The sequence below is a fragment of the Salmo trutta genome, chromosome 8 (genome assembly GCF_901001165.1).
Source record: "Salmo trutta chromosome 8, fSalTru1.1, whole genome shotgun sequence".
In the NCBI taxonomy this organism is placed as follows: domain Eukaryota; kingdom Metazoa; phylum Chordata; class Actinopteri; order Salmoniformes; family Salmonidae; genus Salmo; species Salmo trutta.
Window position 1 is genome coordinate 8666692 of NC_042964.1, and position 15858 is coordinate 8682549.

The 15858-nt window shown below is 40.2% G+C and overlaps 1 protein-coding gene across 1 annotated transcript in view; it reads right to left on the reverse strand.

The window, feature by feature from the left end:
- The window catches only part of LOC115198134 (ankyrin-2), a 74941-nt gene that overhangs the window by 52799 nt on the left and 6284 nt on the right, over positions 1-15858 (reverse strand). Inside the window, exons 6-9 of the mRNA XM_029759843.1 lie at positions 1017-1115; positions 778-876; positions 442-540; positions 218-316 (exon numbers count right to left, since the gene is read on the reverse strand). Coding sequence (XP_029615703.1) covers positions 218-316; positions 442-540; positions 778-876; positions 1017-1115 — 396 coding nt within the window. The remainder of the gene's footprint in view (positions 1-217; positions 317-441; positions 541-777; positions 877-1016; positions 1116-15858) is intronic.

A 15858-nucleotide genomic window follows, 5' to 3' on the forward strand; every position in this document is an offset into this window, starting at 1 on the left:
ACAAATCCCATTACAATTTGAGGGACGAATCCTACATTTAACTTAAGTCAAATTGTCACTTAGTCTACTATTGGCATTAATGCAAAATTAAGTGAAAATTCAACTCAAGTGGAAGTTAGGATTTGCCCCTCACAGGCTAAATAAACACCATGTGTAAATACTGTGATTTCAGACAAGATGTGAAGGGCTGTTGGACTGAGATAGTTGAATGACTCACGGTTGTCGAGGTAATGATCTCCTCGGTGACCACCTTGAGTGTGTCCACCACAGAGATGTAGCCCAGTCGCCGGGCGATGGCCAGAGCTGTGTTACCATTCTGTTAGGATGGGAGAAAGACATATAAGTGTGTGTGTGTGTGTGTGTGTGTGTGTGTGTGTGTGTGTGTGTGTGTGTGTGTGTGTGTGTGTGTGTGTGTGTGTGTTCAGCAGCTAGTCCACTCACCACAGTGATGTTGTTGGGCTTAGCTCCATTCTGCAGCAGTAGATTGATGATGTGTGTGTTTCCTTGCTGTGCTGCTTGGTGGAGGGGAGTGTACCCATTCTGAGAAGAGAAAGTACTGACTTTAATGATTGTCTGGCAAGGCCTGGAAATTTAAGAGATTCAAACGTGAACCCTTGGGCTAGCACTCCGTTAAAGAAAAGCATGTATTAACATTCATAACACAGAGAAAAAGTGCTTAAGTGCTTTACCATACACTATATACCTTTCTTATGCTTTCCGATATGCAACAAACCCCATTATAAATGCACTGTGGCAGTTTTGTGTGTGGTTTATTACCTTGGTTTTGGCGTTGACGCTAGCACCGTTCTGTAAGAGGAAGTTGACCATCTTGGCGTTTCCATAGTGACACGCTACAATCAGTGGAGTGTAGCCCAACTGGAGGAGAAAAATAAATCACAGTTAGTATCAAAACACATCTACTAACATTATCAAAGATAAATAATAGTGCCTTATCATCATTCCAGTACAATGGTCATTCTATGCTCAAATGAAATGAATGTAAGTTCTGTCCATACCTTAGTTTGCTGGTCCAGGTTGGCTCCATGTGTAGCCAGTATCTCACTGACAACCACCTTGTCCTCCTGGGCAGCAAGATGGAGGGAGGTGAGGCCACTCTGAAGGGACAATATGTTACAATATGTTACTCACCACATCTCTAAATCCATCAATCAATTAGCACACTGTATAGTGTAACTATAGACGGGAGATTGTCCATAGATACTGTACGTGGTTACATTAGGTTACATGGTTCCCCTAAATATTGAGGGAGTTTTGAGTGACAGGCGACCTTCACCACCAAAACAGGAAATGACACGTTGACAGGGGAGGAAAGGTGAGATTGGGTATTTGGGTTTAGTGACCCGTTTCACTCATGCAGAGTGCAGATACACTCCACCAGGTGTTATCAGTGAGATAGTTTGCATTTGTCATCGGTACAGTATATATGACAAGGCAGACTGAGTCTGGTAAAGCAGTGATATATCTACATCCACTCAGGTCTGTCTGGGGTTCAGTGATAGAGCTGGATGAAGAATGAGCGGATTGGAATAGGGTTAAAGGAGGAATAAATTGGGAGTTTCTGCTTGAGACAAATCCCTGTGATAAATGGGGATAGAGCAGGTTGACTGACGGCCCTGCAGGCCTGATCTACATTTCTAAGACAATGTGTGTCTGGGCCGGACTATAAAGTGTGCGCTTGTGTGTGCGTGCATGTGTGTTTGTGTGCGTATGTGCGCACATGTGTTTGTGTGCATGTCCTGTATTCATATGCGTATGCATGTTTAGTATGTGCATGCTTATAAGCGTGTGTAGGTACGTGCATGCGAGCAGGTGTGTGTCTCGCTTTCGCCTACAGACAGGGACAATTAAGTAGGATCGATGCGATACGCGTGGGCAGACATCCACGGTCGTCACGGCAGTCTACCAACCTCCCACATCCCTCGCTGTGACTCATCCATCTACAGTACTGGGCACCAGCAATCTTACTGTTCCTAAAATAGCCATGAAACAGCTCTCCATCCCTCTTTTAACTTCATTCCTGCTACATTCTCGTAAGCCATGCAGAAGCTCTGTAATCACAACTGAGGACTTGTAACAACGCTAAATGTAATAACCCTGGTAAATGTTATAACACTGGTAAATGTTATAACACTGGTAAATGTTATAACACTGGTAAATGTTATAACCCTGGTAAATGTTATAACCCTGGTAAATGTTATAACACTGGTAAATGTTATAACACTGGTAAATGTTATAACACTGGTAAATGTTATAACACTGGTAAATGTAATAACCCTGGTAAATGTAATAACACTGGTAAATGTTATAACACTGGTAAATGTTATAACACTGGTAAATGTTATAACACTGGTAAATGTAATAACACTGGTAAATGTTATAACACTGGTAAATGTAATAACCCTGGTAAATGTTATAACACTGGTAAATGTAATAACCCTGGTAAATGTTATAACACTGGTAAATGTAATAACCCTGGTAAATGTTATAACACTGGTAAATGTAATAACCCTGGTAAATGTTATAACACTGGTAAATGTAATAACCCTGGTAAATGTAATAACACTGGTAAATGTTATAACACTGGTAAATGTTATAACACTGGTAAATGTAATAACACTGGTAAATGTAATAACCCTGGTAAATGTAATAACACTGGTAAATGTAATAACACTGGTAAATGTTATAACACTGGTAAATGTTATAACACTGGTAAATGTAATAACCCTGGTAAATGTTATAACACTGGTAAATGTAATAACCCTGGTAAATGTAATAACACTGGTAAATGTTATAACACTGGTAAATGTTATAACACTGGTAAATGTAATAACCCTGGTAAATGTTATAACACTGGTAAATGTAATAACCCTGGTAAATGTTATAACACTGGTAAATGTAATAACCCTGGTAAATGTAATAACACTGGTAAATGTTATAACACTGGTAAATGTAATAACACTGGTAAATGTAATAACCCTGGTAAATGTAATAACACTGGTAAATGTAATAACACTGGTAAATGTTATAACACTGGTAAATGTTATAACACTGGTAAATGTAATAACCCTGGTAAATGTTATAACACTGGTAAATGTAATAACCCTGGTAAATGTAATAACACTGGTAAATGTTATAACACTGGTAAATGTTATAACACTGGTAAATGTAATAACACTGGTAAATGTAATAACCCTGGTAAATGTAATAACACTGGTAAATGTAATAACACTGGTAAATGTTATAACATTGGTAAATGTAATAACCCTGGTAAATGTAATAACACTGGTAAATGTTATAACACTGTTAAATGTAATAACCCTGGTAAATGTTATAACACTGGTAAATGTAATAACACTGGTAAATGTTATAACACTGGTAAATGTAATAACACTGGTAAATGTTATAACACTGGTAAATGTAATAACACTGGTAAATGTTATAACACTGGTAAATGTAATAACACTGGTAAATGTAATAACACTGGTAAATGTAATAACACTGGTAAATGTTATAACACTGGTAAATGTAATAACCCTGGTAAATGTAATAACCATGGTAACTGTAATAACACTGGTAAATGTTATAACACTGGTAAATGTTATAACACTGGTAAATGTTATAACACTGGTAAATGTAATAACCCTGGTAAATGTAATAACACTGGTAAATGTAATAACACTGGTAAATGTTATAACACTGGTAAATGTAATAACCCTGGTAAATGTTATAACACTGGTAAATGTAATAACCCTGGTAAATGTTATAACACTGGTAAATGTTATAACACTGGTAAATGTAATAACCCTGGTAAATGTTATAACACTGGTAAATGTAATAACCCTGGTAAATGTAATAACACTGGTAAATGTTATAACACTGGTAAATGTAATAACACTGGTAAATGTAATAACACTGGTAAATGTAATAACCCTGGTAAATGTTATAACACTGGTAAATGTAATAACCCTGGTAAATGTAATAACACTGGTAAATGTTATAACACTGGTAAATGTTATAACACTGGTAAATGTAATAACACTGGTAAATGTAATAACCCTGGTAAATGTAATAACACTGGTAAATGTAATAACACTGGTAAATGTTATAACACTGGTAAATGTAATAACCCTGGTAAATGTAATAACACTGGTAAATGTTATAACACTGTTAAATGTAATAACCCTGGTAAATGTTATAACACTGGTAAATGTAATAACACTGGTAAATGTTATAACACTGGTAAATGTAATAACACTGGTAAATGTTATAACACTGGTAAATGTAATAACACTGGTAAATGTTATAACACTGGTAAATGTTATAACACTGGTAAATGTAATAATCTTTTCTATTTGTAATAACTTTCAGATTTTTGTATGTACAGCGGCAAGAAAAGGTATGGGAACCCTTTGGAATTACCTGGATATCTGCATAAAGTTTTATCTGATCTTCATCTTAGTCACAACAATAGACAAACAGTGTGCTTAAATTAATAACACACAAATTATTGTATCTTTCTTGACTATATTGAATACATCATTTAAAAATTCACACTGTAGGTTGGAAAAAGTATGTGAACACCTAGGCTAATAACTTTCCCAAAAGCTAATTGGAGTCACAAGTCAGCTAACCTGTCCAATCAATGAGACGAGATTGGAGATGTTGGTTAGAGCTGCCCTGCCCTATAAAAAATACTCACAAAATTTGAGTTTGCTATTCACAAGAAGCATTGCCTGATGTGAACCATGCCTTGAACAAAAGAGATCTCAGAAGACCTAAGATTAAGAATTGTTGACTTGCATAAAGCTGGAAAGGGTTACAAAAGTATCTCTAAAAGCCTTAATGTTCATCAATCCACAGTAAGACAAATTGTCTAAAAATGGAGAAAGTTCAGCACTGTTGCTACTCTCCCTAGGAGTGGCCGTCCTGCAAAGATGACTGCCAGAGCACAGCGCAGAATGCTCAATGAGGTTAAGAAGAATCCTAGAGTGTCAGCTAAAGACTTACAGAAATCTCTGGAACATGCTAACATCTCTGTTGATGAGTCTATGATATGTAAAACACTAAACAAGAATGGTGTTCATGGGAGGACACCACGGAAGAAGCCACTGCTGTCCAAAAAAACCATTGCTGCACATCTGAAGTTTGCAAAAGAGCACCTGGATGTTTCAGAGCACTACCAGCAAAATATTCTGTGGACAGATTAAACTAAAGTTGAGTTGTTTGGAAGGAAACCACAAGACCATGTGTGGAGAAAAAAAGGCACAGCACACCAACATCAAAACCTCATCCCAACTGTAAAGTATGGTGGAGGGAGCATCATAGTTTAGGGCTGCTTTGCTGCCTCAGGACCTGGACAACTTGCTATCATCGACGGAAAAATGAATTCCCAAGTTTATCAAGACATTTTGCAGAAGAATGCGACAACGACCCAAAACACAGAGGTAAATCAACAACAGAATGGCTTCAACAGAAGAAAATACGCCTTCTGGAGTGGCCCAGTCAGAGTCCTGACCTCAACCCGATTTAAAATCCTGTGGCATGACCTCGAGAGCGGTTCACACCAGACATCCTAAGAATATTGCTGAACTGAAACAGTTTTGTAAAGATGAATGGTCCAAAATTCCTCCTGACCGTTGTGCAGGTCTGATCTGCAACTACAGAAAACGTTTTGGTTGAGTTTATTGCTGTTTATTGCAGACTGTGTTTGTCTAATTGGTGTGACTTAGATGAAGGTCAAATTTTATGACCAATTTATGCAGAAATCCAGGTAATTCCAAAGGGTTCTCATACTTTGTCTTGCCACTGTAATAACTTGCCTGTAAACGTAATAAAACGTTGAACAGTAAACGGAATAACTTTTTCCGGTAAATGTAACACACACACATTCGGTCTTCAACGAGGTCCGGAGGGCCACACAGATTTTGTTTTACATTCACATAAAATGTGCCTCTATCCATCGTTTTATCCATTGTTTTTGGAATATCCAATGCTCCCTGAATGTCTAGCTTTGATTTCAGTGATTATTAGCAAGCTGGACACAGTCAAGAAACTGTATGAATGTAGGTCCTTTATCATTTCTCCGGTGGCATGCATTAAAACGCGTATCTTTGTTGTGGTTTTCTTTTGCAAAATAACTATGCATTAACTGACTTATTTTTGAATAATTTTCAACATACTGTATAACATCACATTAAGGTTTTGGACGTTCACTCTATTACAAGGAACAATTGCAGGTCTATTTTTCTCCAGAGAAGTAGCTTATTATTGTTGGCGCATACGCTAGTCTATCTTTTTTGTTGTTGTATTTTTTGTATTTTACCCCCTTTTTCTCCCCAATTTCGATCTGGTCTCATCGCTGCAACTTCCCAACGGGGTCAGGAGGCGAAAGTCGAGTCATGACCCCCCTATCCGCGCTTCTTAACACCCGCCCACTTTACCCGGAAGCCAGCCGCACCAATGTGTCAGAGGAAACACCTTTCACCTGACAACCGATGTCAGCCTGCAGGCGCCTGGCCCACCACAAGGAGTCGCTAGAGTGTGATGAGCCAAAGCCCTTGCGGCTAGGACCACGGATTGTCTCGGGAGTGTGACTGTTTGAATCCCTGCTGTTTGTTGGTGTTTCCATCTGCCCTGTGACCTGCCCTGTCTGGAACTGTGAGGAGTAACAGTCTACATTCCTACCATGACAAAGACCAAAGCTGGTGGGAGTAGCATTGAGGATAGTGGTGTCTCTCTATCACAGGTGAAGGATCTTTTAAACAAACAAAAATAGTTTTATAAGCAGTTGTTACAAAAACATGAAAATAGTGTTGTGTCCAAATATTGGTGGAGTAATAAAATAATGGGCAATCTGACCAGACAGGTCCAGGACCTGAAGAACAGTTTGCAGTTCACCCAGGGTCAGCTTGCTGGGTTTAAACAGGAGAACAGCAAGATGACAGCAATCTTTAAGTCATTGACAGAGGACATCAGTTCTGTATGTGACTAAATGATAACAATGACGGAGAAATCAGAACAACATTGTTGTGGACGGAATTGCAGAATCTCCACATGAGACTTGGATGGAGTCCGAGGACAAAGTGAGGGAAATGATCTCTGAGAAACTGAAGATGAACCACAGGAAGATTGAGGTGGAGCTCGCCCACAGGACTGGAAAACCCCCACCGGCACAGGTGACAGGCCCAGGCCAATAGTAGACAAGTTCCTGAGGTTATAGGACAAGGTAGCTGTTCTGGAAAGAGCTAAGAACTTGAGAGGAATGTACCGAAACCAGGACTATCCTGAAGCTGTGCACCAGAAGATGAAAGAGCTTATCACAGCCATGAAAGCTGCCAGAGCGCATGGGGACATGGTGCGTGGGGACATCTGTTATAACAGGCTCATTGTTCACCCTCCTGGTAGGGATGAGTGAGGGATGAGTGAGCCAAGCCTGTGGGTTCGTAGCTTCAACCCCACAGCACACACACACTTACACACACCAACTGATTGCTGAATGTTTTATTTTCTCTTGTTTTCCATATTATGTCTATCTCTGATAAGCTATCAAGGAAAGGGCTACAAAAGCCCATATTAATATACCGTATGTAGCCTCAGAAATGAGGTTCATGAAATCAGTAACTTGCTGAGATCAGATAACTTTCATATATTAGCCAATTCTGAGACTCACTTAGGTAATTCCTTTGATGACACAGTATTAGCAATATAAGGATATAACATACAGTTGAAGTCGGAAGTTTACATACACTTAGATTGGAGTCATTAAGTCGGTTAGGACATCTACTTTATGCATGACACAAGTAATTTTTCCAACAATTGTTTACAGACAGATTATTTAACTAATAATTCACTGTAAGCACCAGCTGTCAGAGCAGTTCACAGATTTTCACCTGTACATAGCCCATCTGTAAATAGCCCATCCAACTACCTCATCCCCATACTGTATTTATTTATTTATTTTTCTCCTTTGCACCCCAGTATCTCTACTTGCACATTCATCTTCTGCACATCTATCAATCCAGTATTTAATTGCTACAAGTTACCTCTGTTAACTTACCTCATTTACACACACTGTGTATGTACTATTTTTCTACTTTATTATTGACTGTAAGTTTGTTTATTCCATGTGTAACTCTATGTTGTTGTATGTGTCGAACTGCTTTGCTTTATCTTGGCCAGGTCGCAGTTGTAAATGAGAACTTGTTCTCAACTGGCCTACCTGGTTTAAATAAAGGTGAAGTAATATTTTTTTTTTTAAACTTATCACAATTCCAGTGGGTCAGAAGTTTACATACACTAAGTTGACTGTGCCTTTAAACAGCTTGGAAAATTCAAAAACATTATGTCATGGCTTTAGAAGCTTCTAAATTGGAGGAGTACCTGTGGATGTATTTCAAGGCTTACCTTCAAACTCAGTGCCTCTTTGATTGACATCAAATCAAAAGAAATCAGCCAAGACCTCAGAAAAATTTTTGTAGACCTCCTCCACAAGTCTGGTTCATCCTTGGGAGCAATTTTCAAATGCCTGAAGGTACCACGTTCATCTGTACAAACAATAGTATGCAAGTATAAACACCATGGGACCACGCAGCCGTCATACCGCTCAGGAAGGAGACGCGTTCTGTCTCCTAGAGATGAATGTACTTTGGTGCGAACAGAGCAAATCAATCCCTGAACAACAGCAAAGGACCGTGTGAAGGTGCTGGCAGAAACAGGTAAAAAAGGATCTATATCCAAAGTAAAACGAGTCCTAAGTTGACATAACCTGAAAGGCCGCTCAGCAAGGATGAAGCCACTGCTCCAAAACCGCCATTAAAAAGCCAGACTACGGTTTGCAACTGCACATGGGGACAATAATCATACTTTTTGGAGAAATGTCCTCTGGTCTAATAAAACAAAAATTGAACTGTTTGGTTATAATGACCATCGTTATGTTTGGAGGAAAAAGGGGGAGGTTTGCAAGCTGAAGAACACCATCCCAACCATGAAGCACGGGGGTGGCAGCATCATGTTGCTTTGCTGCAGGAGGGACTGGTGCACTTCAGAAAATAGATGGCATCATGATGTTGAAAAATTATGTGGATATATTGAAGCAACATCTCAAGACATCAGTCAGAAAGTTAAAGCTTTGGTCGCAAATGGGTCTTCCAAATCAAATCATCAAATGAAATCAAATGTATTTATAAAGCCCTTCTTACATCAGCTGATATCTCAAAGTGCTGTACAAAAATGGACAATGACCCCAAGCATACTTCCAAAGTTGTGGCAAAATGGCTTAAGGACCACAAAGTCAAGGTATTGGAGTGGCCATCACAAAGCCTTGACCTCAATCCCATAGAGAATTTGTGGGCAGAACTGAAAAAGCGTGTGCGACCAGCTCTGTCAGTAGGAATGGGCCAAAATTCACCCAACTTATTGTGGGAAGCTTGTGGAAGCCTACCCGAAATGTTTGACCAAATACTAATTGAGTGTATGTAAACTTCTGACCAACTGGGAATGTGATGAAAGAAATAAAAGCTGAAATAAATCATTATCTCTACTATTATTCTGACATTTCACATTCTTAAAATAAAGTGGTGATCCTAACTGACCTAAAACATGGTATTGTTACTAGGATTAAATGTCAGGAATTGTGAAAAACTGAGTTTAAATGTATTTGGCTAAGGTGTATGTAAACTTCCGACTTCAACTGTGTATAGAAGAGGCAAGAATGCACATGGGGGAGGTGTTGCTGTATATATTCAGAGCCATATCCCTGTAATGCTTAGAGAAGATCTCATGTCAAGTGTTATTGAAGTGTTGTGGTTGCAGGTTCACCTGCCTCATCTAAAGACTAATCTTTTAGAGTGTTGCTATAGGCCACCAAGTGCTAACAGTCAGTATCTAGATAACGTGTGTGAAATGCTTGATAGTGTATGTGATGTAAACAGAGAGGGCTATTTTTTGGGGACCTGAATATTGACTGGTTTTTATCAAGCTATCCGCTCAAGAGGAAGCTTCTCACTGTAACCAGTGCCTGTAATCTGGTCCAGGTTATTAATCAACCTACCAGGGTGTTTACAAAGAATACAGGAACTATTTCATCCACATGTATTAATCATATTTTTACTAATACTATAGAACTTTGTCCTAAAGATGTATCGATACACCTTGGATGCAGGAAAGCCAAGGTTCCAAAAGCTGGTGGATAAGATATCATGCAGACGATTTTGCTGTGACTCTTATGTGGATGATGTAAAAAATATTTGTTGGTCTGATGTGATTAATAAGGAGCACCCTGCCTCTTTAAAAAATATGTTTTAAATTGAACCTTTATTTAACTAGGCAAGTCAGTTAAGAACAAATTCTTATTTACAATGACGGCCTACCAGGGCCAAACCCGGACAACGCTGGGCATATTGTGCACCGCCCTATGGGACTCCCAATCACGGCCGGATGTGATGCAGCGTGGATTCAAACCAGGTACTGCAGAGACACCTCTTGCACTGAGATGCAGTGTCATAGACCTCTGCGCCACTCGGGAGACTCTGCACTTGATGAATTTATGAAATTGTTTCTTCCAAGTATTAATAAACATGCACCTGTAAAGAAACTGATAGAACTGTTAAGGCGCCATGGATTGATGAGGAATTGAAAGATTTTGTTTGACCAAATATAATGCTATTTCTCTGTGAAGAAATTAACAACAGACTTTCAGCATGCTTATAGAGAAGGGCACTCAACATGTACTGCACTGGCACAAATGACTGATGGCTGGTTGAAAGAACTTAATAAGAAGATTGTACTGTTAGATTTCAGTGTAGCCTTTGATATTATTGATGATAACCTGTTGTTGAAAAAACTTATGTGATATGGCTTTTCAACCTCTGCCATATCATGGATTGAGAGCTATCTATCTAATATAAAACAGAGGGTTTTCATTAATGGAACCTTCTCTAATGTTAAACATGTAAAGTGTGGTGTACATCAGGGCAGCTCTATTGGCCCTCTACTCTTTTCTATTATTACCAATGACCTGCCACTGGCATTAAACAAAGCCTGAGTGTCCACGTATGCTGATGATTCAACCCTATATGCATCAGCAACCAAAGCTAGTAAAATCACTGCAACCCTAACCAAAGAGTTGCAGTCAGTTTATGAATACGTGGCCAGTAATAAACTGGTCCTAAACATTTCTAAAACTAAAAGCATTGTATTTGGTACAAATCATTCCCTAAGTTCTAAACCTCAGCTGAATATGGTAATGAATATAGCGGCTGTTGAACAAGTGGAGGAGATTTAATGACTTGGTGTTACCTTAGATTGTAAACTGTCATGGTCAAAACATATTGATTCAATGGTTGTAAAGATGGAGAGGGGACTGTCTGTGATAAAGAGATGCTCTGCTTTTTTGACACCACACTCCACAAAGCAAGTCCTGCAGGCTCTACTTTTATCTTACCTTGATTATTGTCCAGTCATATGGTCAAGTGCTACAAAGAAGGACCTAGTTAAGCTGCAGCTGGCCCAGAACAGAGTGGCACATTTTGTTCTTCATTGTAATCAGAGGGCTAATATCAATACTATGCATGCCAGTCTCTCTTGGCTAAGTAGAGGAAAGACTGACTGCATCGCTTCTTGTTTTTATAAGAAACAATGTGTTGGAATTTCCAAATTGTTTGCATAGTCAACTTCTGTACAGCACTGACACAGACACTTACCCCACCAGACATGCCACTAGGGGTCTTTTCACAGTCCCCAGGTCCAGAACAAATTCAAGGAAACGTACAGTATTACACAGAGCCATGACTGCATAGAATTCCCTTTCATCTCATATACAGCAAGTGAACAACAAACCTGGTTTCAAAAAACAAATAAAGCAACACATCAAGGCTCAATGCCGTGACCTACTTTTTGTGTGTATGTACTGACATGTATGTGTCACTGATAGATGCGCGCGCACACACACACACAACATGTAAATATTGTTAATGTGTGTAAATTGTAGTCTTTTGTCTGTAATGTCTTTTTCGTTAAATGTCGGACCCCAGGTGACCATGGCACAACGTCCCAAGAACGTCATAAAAACGTCCTCGGGGACGTCCCCAGGACAAACTGGGAACTAGACAATACCTTCAGGGGACCATGACGCAACGTCCCAAGAACGTCCTAAAAACATCTTCGGGGACGCCCCTGGGACAAACTGGGAACTACAAAAAGGTCCCCCAGAGAACATTCCCTTGGGACCATCATGCAACATCATAAGGACTAGTAAAATGACTATTTCATCTCAATGAATACATGTACTCTGTTTTCTGCTGTTTATAATGTATGGATTCCTAAATTATTTGTTGATATACAGTACCACTAAAAAGTTTGGACACACCTACTCATTCCTGGGGTTTTCTTTATTTTTTACTATTTTCTACATTGTAGAATAATAGTGAAGATATCAAAACTATGAAATAACAAATATGAAATCATGTAGTAACCAAAAAAGTGTTAAACAAATGAAGATATATTTTATATTGGTTTTACCTTGGTCATAGCCTGGTCTTACCTTGGTCACAGCTTGGTCTTATGTTGGTCACAGCTTGGTCTTACCTTGGTCACAGCATGGTCATACCTTGGTCTTAGCTTGGTCATAGCTTGCTCTTACCCTATCATAATATAATATTGTTTTACTCCATACTCCAAACAATGTTTAGCCTCAAATATAGCTTCAAGCATGGTTTACAGAACTACTTTCGTTACACTCCACCACCCATTTCACCTCCTCACAGACACCTATCCAGGTCACGGCACCAATTGGACAGACTGGTTTCTAACCTAGGTCTCCGCTAAGATTAAACGTAGGCATAAGCGCAGGGAGCTTACACACATTTTTAGATCTTAGACAAGTATAATTACACCTACATCACTTTTCAGGTGCTATGCCCTACTGCCTTTCAGGTGCTATCCCCTACTGGCTTTCAGGTGCTATCCCTTAATGCCTTTCAGGTGCTATCAACTACTGCCTTTCAGGTGCTATCAACTACTGCCTTTCAGGTGCTATCAACTACTGCCTTTCAGGTGCTATCCCCTACTGCCTTTCAGGTGCGATCACCTACTGCCTTTCAGGTGCTATCAACTACTGCCTTTCAGGTGCTATCAACTACAGCCTTTCAGGTGCTATCAACTACTGCCCTTCAGGTGCTATCAACTACTGCCTTTCAGGTGCTACCCCTTACTGCCTTTCAGGTGCTACCCCCTACTGCCTTTCAGGTGCTATGCCCTACTGCCTTTCAGGTGCTATCACCTACTGCCTTTCAGGTGCTATCAACTACTGCCTTTCAGGTGCTACCCCCTACTGCCTTTCAGGTGCTACCCCCTACTGCCTTTCAGGTGCTATCAACTACTGCCTTTCAGGTGCGATCACCTAATGCCTTTCAGGTGCGATCACCTAATGCCTTTCAGGTGCTATCAACTACTGCCTTTCAGGTGCTATCCCCTACTGCCTTTCAGGTGCTATCACCTACTGCCTTTCAGGTGCTATCAACTACTGCCTTTCAGGTGCTATCCCCTACTGCCTTTCAGGTGCTACCCCCTACTGCCTTTCAGGTGCTATCAACTACTGCCTTTCAGGTGCTATCCCCTACTGCCTTTCAGGTGCTACCCCCTACTGCCTTTCAGGTGCTACCCCCTACTGCCTTTCAGGTGCGATCACCTACTGCCTTTCAGGTGCTACCCCTACTGCCTTTCAGGTGCTATCAACTACTGCCTTTCAAGCGCTATCAACTACTGCCTTTCAGGTGCTATCCCCTACTGCCTTTCAGGTGCTATCCCCTACTGCCTTCCAGGTGCTATCAACTACTGCCTTTCAGGTGCTATCAACTACTGCCTTTCAAGCGCTATCAACTACTGCCTTTCAGGTGCTATCAACTACTGCCTTTCAGGTGCTATCAACTACTGCCTTTCAGGTGCTATCACCTAATGCCTTTCAGGTGCGATCACCTAATGCCTTTCAGGTGCTATCAACTACTGCCTTTCAGGTGCTATCCCCTACTGCCTTTCAGGTGCTATCACCTACTGCCTTTCAGGTGCTATCAACTACTGCCTTTCAGGTGCTATCCCCTACTGCCTTTCAGGTGCTACCCCCTACTGCCTTTCAGGTGCTATCAACTACTGCCTTTCAGGTGCTATCCCCTACTGCCTTTCAGGTGCTATCCCCTACTGCCTTTCAGGTGCTATCAACTACTGCCTTTCAGGTGCTATCAACTACTGCCTTTCAGGTGCTACCCCCTACTGCCTTTCAGGTGCTACCCCCTACTGCCTTTCAGGTGCTATCAACTACTGCCTTTCAGGTGCTATCCCCTACTGCCTTTCAGGTGCGATCACCTACTGCCTTTCAGGTGCTACCCCCTACTGCCTTTCAGGTGCTATCAACTACTGCCTTTCAAGCGCTATCAACTACTGCCTTTCAGGTGCTATCAACTACTGCCTTTCAGGTGCTATCCCCTACTGCCTTTCAGGTGCTATCAACTACTGCCTTTCAGGTGCTATCAACTACTGCCTTTCAAGTGCTATCAACTACTGCCTTTCAGGTGCTACCCCCTACTGCCTTTCAGGTGCTACCCCCTACTGCCTTTCAGGTGCTATCCCCTACTTCCTTGGTGGCTATGAGTAAGGCACTTTGCCCCTTAACTGCCACAAGGGAAAGGCTAACACTATTCTGCTCCAAGCATGTTCTGTGTTTTGTGTGTCATAGGTTTGGGTAAGATGACAACAAAAATACATGTTTCCATTGTACAATATACTTTTATTTTGAAATAAAAATGTTGCCTGAAGATGTGTGTGTGTTATTTTGTCACCTGCCTATGTGTTCCTGTGTGTGTGCATGTGTGTGTTTGTAATACAGGTTGAGTCTGTATTTGTGGGTATATACCAGTATGTGTCTTTTTGCAACAACAAAGGTAATATTCATATGCATTGATAACACCCCTTATGAAATAATTCATAACCCCTTCATGAATTTTCCATTATCGTTCATCATAACCTTCATACCACATTAAACATCAATCATATGTAATCTTCAAAACAAAAGAGTATTATAAGTTATTTTATAATCAAACTATCTGGTTGGATTGAGCTGGAGGGTAGTTAGTGACTGCGTTAGTTCTGTGCAGCACAACACTTTGATAGCCTCTGCTGAGCTGAAGCCAAGGTGTCAGCTTGTGGAGCTAATGCCAGTCTTCAGGTTTCAGGCAAGGTTACTCAACATATTCATTTAACTCCAATCGCCCTGGTGCCATCCAGACCTACCATCCAGATATGAAATCGTACAAACTACTTTAAGCGTTTGGCTTGAGCCTGCCTGGAGTGCCAGGCAGATGGGTTTTGCACTTTTGGGACTATTCCATGTTCATCAAAAAGAAGGAAATAACAAAAGAATACATTGATTTTGGCTATTACACGAACGGTTGAAGCTATTATGTTATTCATCAAAATGTAATAATAACCTTGATTAATAATAATCAAGTAGTGTGTGTGTGTGTGTGTGTGTGTGTGTGTGTGTGTGTGTGTGTGTGTGTGTGTGTGTGTGTGTGTGTGTGTGTACACAACTGTGCATGTGTGTACATTTCAATGTGTGCTTGTGAGTGTGTCTATTTATGAGTATTCCTGGATGATGTGCATCAGTTTGTTTGTGTTGTAACTGGCTGTGGGTGCTGGTATGTGCATCCAATTAGCACATAATAACATTGATTTTGTTATGTTATAACATGATTGGTTGAAGTTACTACATTATTCATAAAAAAAAGTTGTTATTCACTAGTTAATGAAATAACTTATTACATTTAGCGGAAAAAGCTATTATGTTTA